The following is a 20,065-nucleotide window of genomic DNA, read 5'->3' on the forward strand; positions in this document are numbered from 1 at the left end:
GAGAGTTATGGTCAGAATTCTATTCAACAACCTGCAAGGAACAGAATCCTGCCAACAGCCCCATGAGCGAGCTTGGAAGTGAGTCCTCCCTAATTGAGCCTTCTGATGAGACCACATCTATGTGCAACACTTTGATTGCAGTCTCATAAGAAACTTTGAAGCAGATGACACAGCAAGCTGACCAATAGAAACTATGAGATTATAAGCATTGTTTTGTCTTACTGTTAGTAATTTGTTACACAGTAATAGATAACTAATGTAAACATAGTAGAATAAAGGATTTTTTATCTCTTCTTCTCCTCATCCATTCCATGACAATCATAACTATGATGATGATGATGATGATGATGATGATGATGATGATGACGATGATGATGATGCCCTCCCTAACTATCCGAGTCTCAGATGAAGCTGTGCCATGAGTCTTCTGCCCCTCAATCTAGCAGGGGCAATCCTATACTGACCATATTATCATGATTCTCTCAAGCCCTGAGTCCTAATATGGCCTATCAATTAGCTTTCCCAATCATAATTAAAATAAGATTAAAATTCTCATTATGAAACTATTAGGGATCAAATGTGGATTATTTCACATTGCTTATGCAATTCTTGTTTGATGTCAATCTCAAGGGCAAAAACCCAAAAGAATCCTGAATGCAGAATTTAATTAGGGCATCTCAAAGCAACCAAGTCTTTTCCATACCCATATCTCATCCTGAAACCCAGTTTAATATTAAAATAAAAATACCAACCTTCCTCAAAATATTATTTTGATAAATTAAATGACATAAATACACAAAGTTTCCTAACTTTACTCCTGTGATGTAGTAAGTGTGCAACAAATATTAAGGGTTTCTTGTTATTTTAATTTCTTCCTCTTCCAACTCCTCAGTTTTCTAATTCTCTTATGGGTGTTTAATTCCATTTCGAGGCTTTTTCAATTTCTGCCAAGTTCCTATTCTAAAAATACTAAGGAATTCATAGAACCAATTAGTTATTTTTTTCACCTTAAAGTTTCAAAATGATCCACTTACTACTTGTTGCCCTTAGATAAAAATAAGGCCAAATGATAAAATGAAATTAAAGATCCATTGCTTATGACCAGCCCATAAACAAATTAAATAACTTTCCTTTTTCATTAACTAGAATATTGTCTAGTTGATTAAAAATTAATGGCCCAAAAATTCAGAAGCTGAATCACCGCTTTTTTTAAATAAATGCTATCCAAAAGACAAATTGATTAATACATATTCAGTTTTCTTAAAATGGGAAGAAAAGCACTTTTTCAAGTTTAGGTTTACAGTTGAAGATACTAAAGGTACCAACGTACCTAAGCTAAAAGAGATCGCCTCATTATCATTTAATCTGTCAGCATATCTAGGGCTGGGTTTCTGGAAATAAACAGGTACTAATCTATCCTCTAAGGATCAGAGTATGGAGTAATTTTAAAAACATAAAATAGCTTGACCTATCTATAAAAATACTTTTTTCACATATCTTTAGGGGTGTTTTAGCCGGATGTTGCCAGTGGGTTAAGACACTGTGATCTGCTCAAATATATATAATTTAAAAACTTGTCAATCTCTTAGCAGCTACTAATAATTTACTGTGAATTGAAGTAACCATGCCTTTAGAAAACAGGTTTCTCCGCAGCTCCATTTTGATAAAGAAGAGAGGGGAGAAAGAGTGGTACATTCAATTCTGAATGTACCACTGAGGAGAAGCCTCAGTAGCTAAAAAGAAATATGGCAGCACAAAGTAACTCAGGCAGGGAAAAAGAAAGGTTTCCTAATGCAGATTTGATGTGCTTCATGTGGATTAATCTAAAGTTGGTGTCAAGATCTTTCCCTTTCCTGAGGGGTGCTGAGTGCCTGAAGTTTCATGAGACTTGCCTAAGAGATTCACTCAAAAATATGGAAAATAATATAGATCTCAAATAAGTTGACCAAAGGTTTAATCTTAGTAGGTGATCATTGTGCATCTTCTGGTGCTTTTAATTTCAGGTAACATACTGATAAATTAAATGCCTAATAGGGGCTTGTTTTTATGTTTTGAGTTTAGAAATTACCCAAAAAGGATCTGTGAGATATTTCCAGTAATTTACTTAACCTAAAACGCCTTATGTTATGCATGTTTATGATATTTATATTTCAGGTAGTATTGATAAGTTTTTATTTTCTTGTGATATTACATCTTGAAAGATTTACTGAATTGACTACCTACAAATCTATACACACTGTTCACATGATTAAAAAAACATATTATTGAAGACAGTTTGAAATGACAACAAAAAGTAGTTTTAGTTTCACTGTCACAAGAAGAAATTGAAGCAGCCCTAAAAATTCACTTTGTAGCCAAGAAAATGGTTTTCATAAAATTGAAAAAATGTCCCAAAGCAACAATATTATATTTCTTAAACTATTGCTGCTACTGACATATAAAGAATTCTTTCTATAATTCCTCTGTGGCCTCGGTTGGTGACAAAGTGGTTACTAGAAAAATTTTGTAAATAGTTTCTTTTATAAGCTTCCAGGCATAGAAAATAAAAAAGAGACTCATTTGAGTGTCACTATCTTCAATTATTAAATGGGTTTAAAAATCATATGATTCAGTATATAAATCAAAATAATACATGATCTTCTACTAGCACAAATTTGCAGAAGTGCAATGCAGTGTCATCAAGTAATGCCAACAATGGTCAAAATAAACTTTTGCTTCAGTGGTTACAAATGCAAGACGGCACGGTGGAAAGAACTGGGAGTAAGATACTCCATTAGTATATGGCCACTTGATCTCTTTGGGTTCCAGTTTCCTTACCTGTATCATGAGGGAGTGCTACAAATGGTATCAAATACTCCTAGTTCTACGTTTCAAAGATAAATATGAATGTTGTGGGACTATTAAAGAGGGATTCTTTCATATAAATAGATGACATTCACTGTATAAATGTGGCAATGATATTTTCTCAGATATACTCGTTTAGTGTTTTCAAAATATGTTTTAATTTTTAGAGTTCTAGGTTCACAGCAAAACTGATCAGAAAGTAGAGTTCCCATATATTCCTTCCACCATACACAAACAGCCTTGCCCACTATCAACATCTCACACCACAGCGATGCATTTGTCACAGGTGAATTTAACACATCACATAGTTTATAATTAGCATCTATCGTTAACATTAGGGTTCACTCTTGGTGTTATACATTCTGTGGATTTAGATAAATGTATACTGACATGTTCCTTCAGTGTTTTTATTGTCTTAGCCAGATTACTATGTGATGATATAAAAAAAATTAAAATATTTCCTATAGTAAGTTCCAGGCAATGACATCCAAATAATGACCCTTATTCTGTTTATTTTTTTCTTTTAATAGAGACAGGGTCTCACTATATTGCCCAGGCTAGTCTCAAACTCCTGGCCTCAAGTGATCTTGCCACCTCTGCCTCCCAAAGTGCTAGGGTTACAGGTATGAGCCATTGCAGCTGGACCCTTGTTTATCTTTATCTTCCACGCAACTTAGACGTGAAATTCTAAACCTGGTAGATATTATAGTAACCAACAGTTGTTGCATCATTGAGTTGGATGACCCAAATTTCAATAAAAGAGATAAAAGATGAAAAAAGAATGTAAGTGTGAAGTTTTCCAGATGAATAATCATTCTGTGAGTAGAATGTCCTCTTCAAGTAGCATCCAATTGTTTCATTATTAAGGAGAAGTCATAAGTACCCCAAGGGGAGGGAGAACTGAATATTGAATAGAGCATTACTTACTGAAGATCACTTAACTAAGTGGAGCAATGGGCTTTGCTTTGAAGGCTTTTCTCCTAACTAAAATGTATCTGTTAAAGCATCAAATGCAGTATTCATTTATCAGGAGGAATATCACCCAGCAGGCAAGGATTTTCAAAGCTCAATATGTTTTTTTCCACTGGAATGGGACTTTTCCAGTGAAGAGATAAAAATTCTTTGAACATTTTAAATCTAGCCACAGGGTCTTTTTTTCTTCTGTGGAGAGTATCCAGAATTGCTTCATCTGGTAGAAAAAACAATTTGTTCATTGTAGAAAGCTTTAATTTATTAACAATCAAACCCAGAAAGATTCAGATCTGTTAATTCTTATGAAATGCACAGGTTTTGAGAATACATTCTTTCTGTAATATCATGGTAATGAAATAGTATTAATAAATTATGATACTCGTACTTTGCAAATGATTCTCTTCCACTTCATCTCCTTAGCATGACTGGGGCTGTTTGTTTAGAATAAGAGGCAACGGTGCCCTTCCATTTTGTCATTTTTATCTTTGATCCTAAAGTAGAGATTATGGCCCTGGGGTTAATGTCATTAATGGAAGAAGAGGAAATAAAATATCTGCAAAAGAAATTAATCAAGAAAGAACCTATAATCAGGTGAAATATGAAGGTCATGGTTAAAAAAAAAAAGATAAACAAGTAGAGACTGATACAACAAAAAAGTTTGTTTTCTCTCTTTCTCTGAGGAACAATTCAGGTTTTCCTTTCACTCTCTCTAACTTCCCTTCACGAAGGTACAGAGCTTCTATATCATCACTATAAAGATATTATAAATCAAGCTGCTGACACTTATTCTGATCGTAATATATTTTCATAAAACACAGTTAATAAAGGATCAGACTGTAAAGTAGATGGAAGTAACACGAGTTATGCAAAAAGGCGGTAGAAAGCTCCTGATAGCACCACTACCATCGTGACCTTCATTAGGGTTTCAGTTAGTTCAGTCTAAGCACTGAATGTTAGCCTCTTAGATTTACATTTCACATTGTAAAGAGTTGCTGATATCTAATCTTTAAACATTGGCTCTACAGACTGATGATGATGATGATGATGATGATGATGATGATGTTTATCCTCAAAAGGGAGATTTATTAACCTGTGTTTATTGCCTCAGAGTAGTGAAGAAACACCCATTTTTCTATTCAGATAACTGAATAGAAAATATAATATCAGTTGAGAGAACAGTAAAACAAAATCCTAGCTAATTAGAAATTTAAATGTAGCTTCCAGGGCATCTTTGTAAAAAAAAAAAAATATATATATATATATATATACACACACACACACATATATATAACATATGATAATTTCTACAATATTTTACTTCCCACTTATTTGATACTTTTGTTAACCATTCTCTGAGCACCAACGTATATCAGGTACTTCGTTAAACATTTGCTTACATTGATCTAAACATGCCCACACCCCAAAAAAGGAAACGGAACCTCAGAAAAATTAGGTAACTTACCCAAGGTCACAAAGCTACTAGTGGTTGAGCTGGTATTAGAACCCAGGTTGTCTGTGGCTAAACTCTGGTTTCTTCCAACTATGTTTCACTAGCCTGTAGATCTCTAACCTTCTTTGGTTTTAAAGAAAGTTTTTCACTGCTGTATTCTGAGTAACAGTAGGGATTTTAATAGATTCTTGAACTTTCTACCTACATGACTATTCCATATGCTTGCATCCCTTTACATTTAGAAGAAGAAATAGCTTTTCTGAAAATAACTTTTCCCCAGGAAATAAAAATATGGTAGGCAAAATGTAAAGAACAAAGTTTTAACTAAAACAGGTAACTTCTCCTTAGGAAAAGTTACTTTGACATGGAATAAGTTTATGATATTAATAATTATTGGTCATTTTGAAACAGAAAGTCCTATTCTCTGCAAATAAACACATCCTCCATCATGGTACATGATATTAAACTTAACCATTTCAGGGCCAATATAAACTTTGGAGAGTGAATTTAACTCATTCAAATGATCCATTTACCCTTAAAAAGCAAAAGATTTACTAGTGATCTTATCAAGACATTTAGATCAAATTGCTTTTATTAATATTTTTTCCTCATGGAAATTTATCAAATATTTTCAAAAATCATTATGGAGTCTTCAAAATAATTAAATATATGCTCCAGCTAAAACAAAGGATTACGTACCTAGTAAAAATATATGCATGTACTGTATACATAAAATCTTTTAAAAGTTCAAGTTTTCTTAGCTTTGCACTTAATAAATCCTATATGATAAAATTCTAAAGAATAAAATGCAGGTACATAAGAGACAAAGTAGATTATTCATTGTAGAGGTAATTAGCTTTCCACCAATAATGAGATTTGATTAAAGTCTGATCAAAAACCACACTGAGATTTTGGCAAAATTAACATATTGCTTAATAAAATGTGTTATACTTCTTTGTATTTCCTTTTGGTAAAGGTGATTTTAAAAATTTGCTTCTATCCAATTCCAAACATTTGGTGCAAAACAATCTACTTAAGAAAAGTCATTTTTGAATAATTTGTGAAGATCCCCAGTAATTCACTAACTTGTAGTCCAGAATTTTATTAATACATGATTAAACAAAATGTGTTAGAACTGGGGAAAAATAAGCAACTACCAGAAGCTCACATGCTGGTGTAAGATTACAATGATTCTATTTTTTAGGATTATAAATCAAATAGCTATTTGTTTTTTTAATTAATTAATTTATTTATTATTATTATACTTTAGGTTTTAGGGTACATGTGCGCAATGTGCAGGTTAGTTACATATGTATACATGTGCCATGCCGGTGCGCTGCACCCACTAACTCGTCATCTAGCATTAGGTATATCTCCCAATGCTATCCCTCCCCCCTCCCCCCTACCCCCACCCCACAACAGCCCCCAGAGTGTGATGTTCCCCTTCCTGTGTCCATGTGTTCTCATTGTTCAATTCCCACCTATGAGTGAGAATATGCGGTGTTTGGTTTTTTGTTCTTGCGATAGTTTACTGAGAATGATGATTTCCAATTTCATCCATGTCCCTACAAAGGACATGAACTCATCATTTTTTATGGCTGCATAGTATTCCATGGTGTATATGTGCCACATTTTCTTAATCCAGTCTATCATTGTTGGACATTTGGGTTGGTTCCAAGTCTTTGCTATTGTGAATAATGCCGCAATAAAATGTGGAGAAATAGGAACACTTTTACACTGTTGGTGGGACTGTAAACTAGTTCAACCATTGTGGAAGTCAGTGTGGCAATTCCTCAGGGATCTAGAACTAGAAATACCATTTGACCCAGCCATGCCATTACTGGGTATATACCCAAAGGACTATAAATCATGCTACTATAAAGCTATTTGTTTTTTAACATTAGATAAAACTGAGTCTTTACACATATAAAAACACCGTGGAAATGCATTTACCTGTTCAACACTGAAATGTTAATTCAGAAAACATATAATTTAGCATTTATTTTGATAAGTTTAAGCCCTCAAGTTGAAGATAATAACTCTGAATGTTAATGTGAATACCAAACATTTATGCTATGTCAGAATTTAGCAATTAGCACCAAAAAACTTGTTTACTTCAGTAAATTCAACAGTGTCTACCATTAATTTCCCATCACTTATTCATATTAGCCGCAGCAAAATGTTAGTGTCCACTTTGCTTCCTGTTGCTTCCTTTCACTGTTGGCTAAAATATAAGAAGGTAAAGTAAAATCTGACTCCAAATGATACATACTATATTCAACAATAGTTTTCAGTGGTTTAGCATGTATAATTGTTTCTAGTATTTGGATTTCATTTGCCACTGCTTGTATTACAATAGAAAATCACATCCTGAATGTATTTTAAATAAGGTTATATTTTAGTACATAATAGATCAAAATGCTTTATATGTCTTTATATTTATAACTAGATAAAAGTAAAGTATCAAAATAAAAAAGAGAAAGAAATAAAAATAAGCAACCAAGTGCCAATGATGGTATGTTAATGCAATTGCAATTCAAATGCTATACTTTAGGACAATTTTACTTGATTTTTTTTTCAGACATTACACATTTAGAACAATTTATCATTGGCCTTAAAATTTATCTATTTGCTGCTTTCTTATTTCTCATCTCGACTATTAAAGCACAGAGGAAAACGTTGTATTCCCAACATGTTTAATAAATCAAGTGAATATATTATGCATAAATTATGACTCAAAAGCTATTTACCTGCATGGAAATCTATTCCCACAGCAAATGAAGTTCCTGATATAGGCATCAAAGCATCCATTTTGTCACTTGGTTCAAGAGGTATTCCCCTGATTCCTTCATGAACAGAGTACATAAGAAATGATTCTATACCTAAATGCAGGGCAGGAGATAAGGGGGGGAAGGGAAGCCCAGAATGAATATTTAAAATACAAATAATTTCATTCGTATTATTTTTAACAATCTTAATTTATGTTAATAAATGTATTTCCTAGCCTTTTAAAAAAAATTATTGTGTACTACACTTCCTGACTACTGAAAGGTAGGTAGATTTGTAGTTCTCAAACTTGATTATGCATAAGATTTGTTAAAATAGGAATTTATTAAAATGAATTAGTGGGCCCCATCCCAGAAGCCTGATCATTTAAATTTCTAAAAATCTCCCAATTGGTGATGACGATGCTGGTACGGGCCCCACACTTTCATAAGCACTGAGTTAGATGATTCATGGAAGCCTACCTCATCTCTCAACCAAAATTTATTCCCTCTTCTTCTTTAAAATCCAAACATCTCTTTACTTACATATGATAATAAATCTGATTTAAGATAACTATATCACTGATATTTTTAATAGACATTTAGATTTCTTAAATTAAGAAATTTTTGAAGTTAGTCTTCATATATCTTTGTCATACTAAGAATACATCAATAGCTTAATTAGCTTTTAATATCTCACTTCTCTGGCATCAAAAGCCTGTCCTAAAATAGGCACATAAATATTAAGCTAAGTACCAGAAGTACACATGCTAATGCTTATGCATTTTGTCAATATATTAGAAAATATTTATATTTGTTCTTATTAAAACTAGAATGCCTAGAATTAAATCTGTTCCCACTATTTCCTATCCATGTAACCTGAGTAAATTGTTTAATTTCTCTGTGCCTCAGGTTCCTTATTTCTTAAATGGGGATAATAAGAGACCTACCTCATGAGGTTATGAGGATTAAGTGAATTAATATGTTTAAGGTGCTTAGAACAGTGCCATGAACATAGTAAGTATCATATAAATATTGGATTTAAAATAAAATAAATGATAATACATATATACATATATAGATATTTCTGAAATAAGATTGGAACATTTTTAAAGATAAAAATTCAGCTATGATCATTAGATATAAAAGATCATTCTAGAACCAAAGATCTTTGGGACTAATAGAACTAGAGACTGCAAAACAAGATTTCTTAGGTACCAGTTCTCTTACAGTGCTTTTCTCCCTCAGTTATGCAAACCTGAGACCTCACGTTCTCTCTAGTGCTTTCTCTAATATAGTCTAAAGTAAACATTACTTAGTTCAAATTCTACATTAATTCCAGCCAATCAAGCACTGCTTTTTACTATGCTTTTTGCCTATTCAGGTTGAAGGTAGCTTCTACTAGATTTGATTAAAGTTTGATAATAAACTGCAGTTGCTAAAATAACTAAAAAATTAGAATGTCTTATAAGGTAGAACAATGATATTTTAAATATTTCAAATATTAAAATTTTACACATATGAGACGAAACAGTATACCATTTCCTAATAACTAGTTAATTTTTTTCTAATGTTTAACTGACTTTGGTTGCCTAAAGTCTGCATGGTATGTAATGATTAATGAAGTAAATGAACCAAAGGTGAGGTTTTTCGTGAACTCATACCTTGACATGACATGCGGTTCTTTTGGAGATAATATCCCACTGTACACATACAAGTCCTTGTAGTTTCAGATGTTGGTAAACAAAGTTGAGAGCATCCACCATTGTTTAGTTGGCAGGAATTGCTGCCTGCATAGAATGAAAACAAGACAAATTTCTTTAATGAAATTTTTTTAAAAATAAAGTTTTATTTAATGTCAATAATCTGACAAATATGTATGCTATTGATTTCTAAATGCAGCTGTTTCATATTGGTTAAAGATTACATTTTATTCTCTTGAATAATTTAAAGTAGTAAATTATGGTTGAATTTGCCCTTTCAAAAAAGTCAACAGACACACATGAGAAGATTAATAGTTACGGAAAAGCAAAAGGAAATTGATTTGTCATAAATATTTTCGTAGACCTTTGTAATATTTTAAGATCGGAGAAACCAGCATCTTTTTCTCTTTTGATTTTTAAATTTTACTTCAACTCTACAATTACTTCCTTTGCAAGAATATTTTATCCAAATGTGTCACATAAATAGCTGTTAAATTATTACTAACCACTCAAAGATTATGCGTCTAAAAGAAAGGAGGTATGTATGTGTATATGTATTCAATTAATTTTTAAAAGCAAGGAAATAAATTTTCCCATTCATAGAAATATAATTCTCCCAAAATATATGAAAAACACAGCCATAAGAGTCATCTAATTAATTGGCATATTAATTCCTCTTCTTTCTGTGGAGTACCAATGACAAATATTAGTCAGGTAACCACAGGTAGGCATTCTAGAATCCCTACTAAAGATGTTCCATTGAATTTACTAGGCCCAATGTGCTAATTAATGCTGGTAGTGTGAAGTTAAGTAATTTACAATCTTACCCAGAAAGTTCATTAAAAATCCGATTTATAATAATTATATACTGACAATCCACATATTTCATTTTGTAGAAAACATGGGTATATTAATGTAATGCCAATCTTTTAGAGAGATGTATTTAGATGCAGATGTATTTCAACTACCGAGACTGAAAGGCTGGGGAGAGATCGGCAGATTGTACTTAACTATAAAGCTTGAAAGAACAACATTTGGAGAGAAAGAGAAATAAGGGAATTGAAGAGGCTAGGCAGGGTGATTCACACCTGTAATCTCAGCACTTTGGGAGGTCAAGGTGGGCAGATCTCTTGAGGTCAGGAGTTCTGAGACAAGCCTGTCTCGAAACCCCATCTCTACCAAAAAAGCAAAAATTAGCCGGGCGTGGTGGCTACACCTGTAATACCAGCTACTTGGGAGGCTGAGGCATGAGAATCGTTGAACCCTGGAGGCAGAGGTTGCAGAGATTATACCACTGCACTACAGCCCAGGTAATAGAGTGAGACTGTCTCAAAAAAAAAAAAAAAAAAAAAAAAAAAAAGAACAAGAAGTAAAGAGAAATAGGTTAGGAAAGACAATGAACTTCTAAAAATAAGAGAATGTGGCCGGGGACGCTGTGGCTCACGCCTGTAATCCCAACATTTTGAGAGAGACTGAGGCCGGCGGATCACCTGGGGTCAAGAGTCCAGACCAGCCTGGCCAACATGGTGAAACCCCGTCTCTGCTAAAAAAAAATCCAAAAACAATTAGCCAGGCATGGTGGTGGGTGTCTGTAATCCCAGCTACTCAGGGGACTGAGACAGGAGAATTGCTTGAACCCAGGAGACGAAAGTTGCAGTGAGCTGATATAGTGCCACTGCACTCCAGCCTGGGTGACAGCGTGAGACTCCATCTCAAAAAATAGATAAATAAATAAGAGAATGTGAGGGGTTATATGGCCTTAATAATAGCAAAAATACGTGAAAAAAAGGACCTTCTGGGTCTGGGGCTGTATATTTTTAATATAATTGCAAAAATAGCCATATATAAGTATCATATATAATATTTCAGATAAATATTCAGATATATGGAGAGAACTATATTTTTGATAAAAAATAAAATTAATATATTTCAACAATTAATGTTAAACACTAACCATATACATTTCACATATCCTTTGTTTAGTCTCTAAGAAGAAATTAATAATGAAGGAGAGAAAAAGTAAAAAATAATGAATTCTTAGTTACAATAAAGTTCTTTTTCTGTTAAATATAAAGTAGAAAATATAGTAAAGTTAAAAAGTAATAATTTATGTAACAAATTTATGTTTTATGTTTAAATTTATGTTATCTATCAAATTATAAATACTAGCTTGGCTTAATAATTTATAATGATATTGATGTTGAAACCTCATGCCCCAAATCTCTAGTGGAGCTAGAAAGTCCACTTGACTAACAAGAATTCTCAGCTCTCCAGTGATCTTTGTCAAAAATGATATATTAAGTCACTAATTGTACTTTGAAATCCAAATAGGTAGTGATGTTAACACCTTAAAGAGTCCTAAATTGGTCATATTTCATACTAATGAAGCTTTTATGCTACCTGCAGTAATTCTGTTAATGGAATTGTCTTTAATACAGACGCTTTTATCAGCATATTCTCGTAAAAATGGTATTTTCATTGCTTAAATTTTAAGTTTAGTCATATTATATCATTGATTTCTAAGTGCTAGAGGTCCTTGTTCATTTGGCAATACTTTCACAGAGCATAGAACACCCAATTATACCTATAGAATCAAATCTTTAAAAGATGAGGAACATCTTGTTAAGAGGAGTAAAGTGCACTGAGAATCATATACTAAATGTTTCCCCCAAAATACTTCATTGGAATTATATCCAGAAAATTTGACATGTTAATTTACAGCTTAAAACAAAGCATGTGTTTGTTCACAGTTTGGAAAAGTGGGTAAATATTTTTTAAATGCTTTGTTTGGAAATTCTCTCTCTCTTGCACACCCTCCCTCTCTGTCGCATATTTTCTAATGTTATGTTTTCAGATACAGTCTCATATGTATGTGTTATTCACTGAGATTTACAATAGTACTGTGAGTTTTACACATAATTATATTCTATGGAAATCTGAGAAAATGTTTCAATGTTTTATTTACTGAGTACCAGTATTTTATTCTCAATTACATAATCTATTTCCCATGACTTGAATGTCAGTACAATTATTTTGATACAGAAAAAGTTTCATTACTGAATTGCTAGTGAAAAATATCCTTGTTTATTATTGTGGACATGACCCAAAAAATTCAGAGAACAAATAGATAACCATTTGGGTATTATATACATTCTCAGGTTATACATTCTCAGGTATATGTATGTATATACATTCTCTTGGGTGCACATACATTCTGTATATGTGAATCTACAAACATTCATAGATTCTCAACAATGAAAGGAACACAACAAATACTTCAGATAAATGTTTAAAGCAATTTTTTTCTTCTAAAGTTATTAATTTTTTCATGAATAAGCAATATGTTTTCTTCCGCTTGGGGCAAGTAAAGATTCCAAACCAGCGTGACCCATTCCCTGTACAGGGAAGGCAAATCCTAATCTGATCTCCATTTTATCTCCTGATGTGCAGGCAGCGCTCTCAATTGGTATGTTCAATAAATTCTGCTTGCTTGATGGTCATTACCTATCTGCAGAAATAGCAATCCCCTTGGTTTTCTATTATTCCCCCTGCTCTTCTCTGCTTTAGTCTACATACCCCAAATCCTTTAGATGAAAATCCCTATCTTAGTGTTCAAAATCATTCTGGAAAACTTTTCCTAAGAAAAGTATGTGAAGCTAAGGATTTTCATGGAAGAGACTAATGTATGAAAGTACAGTACATTTTTTTTGGTTTTTTTTTTTTTTTTTTTCTTAGAAAGAGAATTCTGCTGATGTCATGGATTATGAAGCAAAAAGTAAGAAAGGACTAGCAGATGTGGGGCTGTACTGGCTGCCATGTCTAATCCATTTGCCATTTGGGCAGTGTGACAAGTCTACCTATGTAAACCATCTGTTATTTCTCTCGCTCCATTTCACTGCACACAATTTGGACAAGCAAAAACAAAAACGCAAAATGATTACAGCCAAACAATGTAGTCCTTTGGATATGGAATTCTTTTGTTGATGTAGTCTATTTGAAGTCCCCTAGTTCATTCAGATTCTGGGCTTAACTATGCATTGTATATATTTTGCCAGGATATATTTTCTTATTCTTGTATTTTTTTAGTCAAGAACAGGATAAGACCTCTTTGAAGACCTGACAAATTAAGACTCCTAAGGCAGGTTTGCTAATGCTTTCAAAGCTCATTAGGCACCTATGTTAAAGGCATTTCTCCTACAATAGTAAGCAACATTTTCCTTTTTTCTCTGTTTTTATTAGAAGCAAGAATAGAAACCTTCTATTGTTGAATTGAGGAGCTAGTGTAAAAAAGAGCACATTATGTATTCAAAACCTGGCACAAATTCATTAGTGTGACTTACCTTGCTGTGCTTCTCTATCATATACTTTCATATGAACTACCCCAGAAGTCTTATTCCGTAGGATGGTGGGGTTTCTTCCGTCTCTTTTGCTGCAGGTTCCCAGCTGAGCTAAGTTTTGGTCTGCCCACCACAGTTTCTTATCTAGAAAAAGGAAAGATATTTTTTAAAGGAAAGTATAATTGTCTTATTAAATAATAATAAATACTTACTAAACTATAATACTCTCTGATTTCTTTTGTTATATTTCCAAACTCTGTTTCTAAGGGAAACAGTAAAATCACTTTTACATTTAAAAATGCAGCTCGTAGTGACATTTTATTGTTCAAACTTTCCTTCTCCTCTACAGTTAGATTCTCCAATTTAACTTTTCTTTTTCTTAGAAAAGAATATATAATATTCTTATATTTTACATAATATGTAAGCATATAGATATAAACAAAAGCATATTTCAAATTAATATAAAATCAGCTTTTATTATTTACATACTTAAACATGATCATGTAGTTTTGTACTATAGGCATTTATAAATAAATGGCAAAATCTAGCAAAATATCTAAACAACAATTATAAAATATACATTGTTCTCCAACTTTCTGTTTGTTAAAAGTATGTAAGCTTTTGATCATGTGTGCTCTCCGTTACTGGTCTCTTCACAATTGTTAACCTTCTCTATTTCTTCTAGTGACCCTTTCTCCAAAATTGTATGAATTTATACTGGTACCACCTATTGAGTGCTCATTTGATATCAGAGAATCTACAGTGTGCCACAGATAAAAGAAATAGAGATATCCCCCTCATATTGTATTATTTCAAATTGTGAAAGCAAAACTGTAAGGAAACGATTATCGTTCCATTTTATAAAGAATCTGAGACTCTATGAAGATTAAGTAACTTAATCACATTTACATATTTGGTCTCCCTATCTGCAAAACTTGTGTTCTTTCCAAGACTCCATGAGAGCATTAAAAACATTTAAGGCAATGCAGTAATTTAAAATAAAGTTACAATGTAAAAGGATTTGAATGATTTAGACTTATCAAGGAGAATAGAATTAATGGCCACAAATTGAGACCACAAATCAATTTCTACCTAGAAGTTAAAATAAGGTTATTTAACTCTATTTGGGCAATTAAAGATATTTTTATATGTAATACCACCTCCATCTCCTTAGCTCTTTGCCCCTAGCTCACAGAGGGCTGACAGCTGATAAAAAGTCTCAAATAAGTAGCCACAGCTCTTTTCTAAGATACTCAGTGAAGAGGTTTTGAATATTAAAGCTGGTGCCATGCAACACAGTTCTCTTCATTCTGGCATTCATGGGAATCAAATCCTGACCCCCCAGGTCCCTCCTGAAACTAAATCTACAAGTCACAATGTCGAATGCCTTGCAGAACTCCCCTCAAGGAAGATACCAAGTGAAAAGACTTCTACTCTCATAAAGGTAAGAGACATCCATGAAAGATAACACAGTACTTCTTTGTTAAACATCATAGGAAATCAAGGATCTCCAGCTCAATGGGAAATACTAGCACAATGAAAAATAAACACTAAGATAAACATAGGTACACAAATAATAATTTAGAAAAAATCCTTTTGTTTTAAATTATCTAATATCTAATTAACATACTCAAGAGATTCTAGTACATATGCCACTCAAGAAAATAAAAGATGCTATAAAAAATGAACAATTACAAAAGAGGAGTCTTTAGAGATTAAAAAATCTACTAAAAAGTATTTTTCAATAGAACCATCAGAAAATATGGTAGAGGCAACCTTCCATAATACAGAGAAAAAAGACCAAAGAAACCTCAAAAAATGGTAGAAAAAAAGTAAAAAAAAGGTTAGTAGAATATTTGTTTTGAAAGCCCAGTAGCATTAAACTGTACTAGGAATCACTGAATTCACTACTGCCATGCACTCACAGGGGAAAAAAAACACCAGTTTTACTTAAAAATTACCTTAATTGATCAATAAAAAGTATTAATTTTATTAAAGCTAGGACATGACATTTTAATATTGTGTCACAAAATGAAAAGTGCATAAGGTCCTTCTGCTGCATACCGACATACAATTGCCTGGAGGGAATGTCTTATGAGATTGCTTGAACTGCAAAAAGAATTAGCTACTTTTTTCATAGAACATCATTTTATCTTTGAAGAATAACAGACAGACTATGGCTATTCAGAGTTAAATATTTAAAAGATGTTTACTCAAAAATGAATGAAATATAAAAACTGTCATATAGGAAAACTGAGATAATTTATTTCCAATGATAAAATTAAAGCTTTCAAATGAAGATTAGAGTGTTGGAAAACTTCTATCAACACCATAAGTTTGACAGCTTCCTAATACCTAAAAATTTTTCTAATGAGATTTCTGGCAATATTCATGAATGTATTTTTTTTGATATGGTATAACGAAATATGTCTACACTGGGAAGATATACATAACTGAAGGAAGCAATGTTTTTCAAATGAACAACACAAGCTGAGCCAAAATCACGCATAGTAAATGATTAATTTGTAGTGAAAATTAGGCCAACAAATTATATATGAGAGGAAATAAAAATTTAATGATATGCTCTTTGCTATTCACCTTTAAGAAACTAACATTTGTTGAGTTTTGGTGTAGTTTTAAAAGAATAATGTCCACAATCATCTGAAAAGCTTTTAAAATAATCCTCTCTATTCTAATGGCATAGATATGAACCCACACAACATCTCCTGAATCAGATATGAAAATTCAGCTATATTATATTAAGACATTCAGAAAATTTGCAAAATGTAGACCATTGCCACTCTCCTAATTGTTTTGAGAAAATATAACTACTAACATTAAAAATATAACATATAAAGATTAATGTTTATTTTGTAATGTTTAAGTGAATTTGTAATAAATTTTTTTTAATTTTATCAGGTTTAATGACTAATATTGTTATGTATAACCCACATCTAAAAATCTCTTAGGGATCTCAATAATTTTTAAGACTATAAAACGGTCCTGCAACCAAAAAGTTTGAGGACGACAGTTTCAAGTGATTCACCAGCAAAAAGAATAGAAAAAATGAATATATGCATGTAACATTTCAGAACACTGTGCTTAAAAAAAATCTTTTTTAAAAGTTTGGAGGTAAGAAAAAGGTAAGTCACTTACAAAGAATTACCCAGTTCTTCTTTGCAAACTACCATGCTAGACTTCTCTTCACCATTGCTAGAAACTAGAAAACAGTGACGCAATGCCTGGGAAATTCTTAGGGGAAATTACAATCTAGGTAGAACTCTATAGTAAACTATTAATTAAATGTAAGAAGTGTGGCCGGGCATGGTGGCTCAGGCCTGTAATCCCAGCACTTTGGGAGGCCAAAGTGGGTGGATCACGAGGTCAGGAGTTCGAGACCAGCCTGACCAACATGGTGAAACCCCGTCTCTACTAAAAATACAGAAATTAGCCAGGCATGGTGATGTGCGCCTGTAATCCCAGCTACTCAGGAGGCTGAGTCAGGAGAAACACTTGAACCCGGGAGTCAGAGGTTGCAGTGAGCCAAGATCGTGCCACTGCACTCCAGCCCCTGGGTGACAGAGCGAGACTCTGTCTCAAAAAAAAAAAAAAAAAAAAAAGTGTGTGTGTGTGTGTGTGTGTGTGTCTGTCTCTCTGTGAGAGTGTGTGTGTATGCGTGTGTGTGTGTGTGCAGCAGTGCAGAGGGGAGATATATATCATAAATTTACCTCCCATGAACTCTTTCTTAAACAGAAACTGAAAGTTAAGCTGGAACAAAATGAGAAAATAAGTCAAGATAATGAGAAGGAATCTAAAAAACAGGAAACTGAACAAAGCCAGATGGCAAAGGAAAGCCCCAGAATAAATGCTATGAGGCAAGCATAAAAAGTTGTCTATATTGGATCATGAGAACAGAAAACTCTGGGAGTAAGAACTCCAGGAAAAGAGAAAGAAAAAAAGGAAGGAAGAAGAAAAAAAGAAATGAAAAAAGAAAGTAAGGGAGGAAGGAAGGAAAGAAAATAGTACAACTACAACTAATAATAGACAGCTGTAAGAGATTTGTCCCTAAGAAGCAGGAGTGGCGATAGAAAGATCAGAGTAGGAGACATTGCTATTGATAATTGATAAGAGTCTCTTCTGTATTATGTGTTCTGTTATTATGTGTTTATTACTTCAGAAATAAAATTTATAAAAATATTAAAGGATAAATTATGGGCAAAATCAAAAATTAACAAGAGGAATTTAACTGAAGTGTAGAATTGAGGGCCTACTGGGCTGGCTGGCTGACTAAAGAAAAAGGCCATTTTTAAAGTCCAAATCAAAATGTGTTCCATTTCTGTCTCCTAGGCCAAAGCCCCTCACCATGGGGACATGGGTGATTGAGTGAGGCTAAGGCTATAACACTGGAGCACAGGGGTGTTTTTATTTGGACCACCCCTAACTGAATGTGCCACTCAAGAAATGAAGATGTTCCCTCCTTACTCGCCCTCTCAGACCCAATGGGTCTTGAGCAGAAACTACACACATTAAAGCTAAAGAGAGCCATGGGGGTAGATGATTCTCCAAGATGTATCTCTCTGCAAATTCTCACATTTCAGTCAGCTAAGTAATTTATTTTGGGCCTGGGTTACATTTATTTAAAACTGAACATTTGAACACATCTCTATGGCAAGATAATGAAAAAAAATTGTTTCTGATCGCATTATTTTTATTGCTACAGGAGACTAGAAACAAAAATTAGAAAAAAATCTTTCTACCTTGACCACTAGAAGGTAGGCAAACCATGGCAGACACTGTGGTTGTTTACCCTACCCTTCGGCCCTGGAGAAAACTAATTTCCACAGGCAACACATAAAATGCCAAACTCACTCTTTCGTGGCTCCCTAGACAGTAGAGATATCTATGAAACTCAGTTCTGGATCATAGCTTTGGGTGGGTAGGGCTTCTAAGAGAAGCACAAAACCACACTCTGTTCACACATAAAGTTTCTGAGCGTGATCAATTGGATTCTGATGGCATGGTACGGGGTCAGTAAATAAATGGGTAAAGGAGCAGACTACAAAGAACCACCGCCTTGAAGACCATGACCAAAGAAGCTTGTGCTCATCAAGGACCATTAGGACTCAGACAACAGGCATCTCAAGAATGACCAGTGTGAATCTAAGACCCTAATTGTCCTGGAAAAATTATTCTAGGTTGTTGAAGTCATCTAAAAACTTATCTTTCATCATGCATAATTCTTGCTTAAGATTCTTTGAAGCCTCCTCATTATATACAGCTTCAAATTTTAAATTCTCTTATCAGATTTTTAAAGCCCTACAAATCAAATTTATTCCACCTACTAAGACTCCTTTCTAATTCCAGTCTTATCATCTTACAATATTCATTAATCCATTTATTCAATTAATATTGAGCATCTATTATTTGTAAAGTATGATTGCAGATGATGGAAAAATGACAGGAGACAAGAGTAGTAAGATCTCTGCCATTATAGACCTAATATTCTAGTAATAGAGACAGACATAAACAAATAACCAAATAGAAAAGAAATAAGTGAAGACTGCTATTAGTGCTATGAAGAAAATAGTCACCGTTCAATTCTTATTTATGATGGTTTTCATACATGTGTCTTCACGTAACTCCACTATATTCACCTTTCAGTGCACATCCTCAGTAAAGTATTTCAGACTAGCACAGCCCACACTGATACTTCTTTCTCCCTCATTCTAAGGCTCCTCTACAGACAGAATCACATGATTTTGTATTTAATGGTTGCTTTTCCTTATCGTTTCATTTGTGCTAATTTTGACTCCTTATCCAGGGATGAAAGCTCTTGAGAGCAAGGATCCTGTGTTGTAATTCTTTATATTCTTCACAATGTTTTGCATTCTTTTGAACTTTGTTTTTGACTGCATAATTATTACTTGGAATCACATTTGCTCATCTCACATTTTTTGTGGTTGTTCTTTCACACTGTTATTGACATGAAGATGT

The 20,065-nt window shown here is 33.2% G+C and overlaps 1 protein-coding gene across 1 annotated transcript in view; it reads right to left on the minus strand.

The window, feature by feature from the left end:
- Positions 1-20,065, minus strand: part of LRP1B (LDL receptor related protein 1B) — a 1,896,287-nt gene that overhangs the window by 528,576 nt on the left and 1,347,646 nt on the right. The window contains exons 33-35 of the mRNA XM_054478394.2: positions 14,075-14,215; positions 9,696-9,821; positions 8,017-8,148 (exon numbers count right to left, since the gene is read on the minus strand). Coding sequence (XP_054334369.1) covers positions 8,017-8,148; positions 9,696-9,821; positions 14,075-14,215 — 399 coding nt within the window. The remainder of the gene's footprint in view (positions 1-8,016; positions 8,149-9,695; positions 9,822-14,074; positions 14,216-20,065) is intronic.

This window comes from Pongo pygmaeus, chromosome 11 (genome assembly GCF_028885625.2).
Source record: "Pongo pygmaeus isolate AG05252 chromosome 11, NHGRI_mPonPyg2-v2.0_pri, whole genome shotgun sequence".
NCBI classification, from domain to species: Eukaryota; Metazoa; Chordata; class Mammalia; order Primates; family Hominidae; genus Pongo; species Pongo pygmaeus.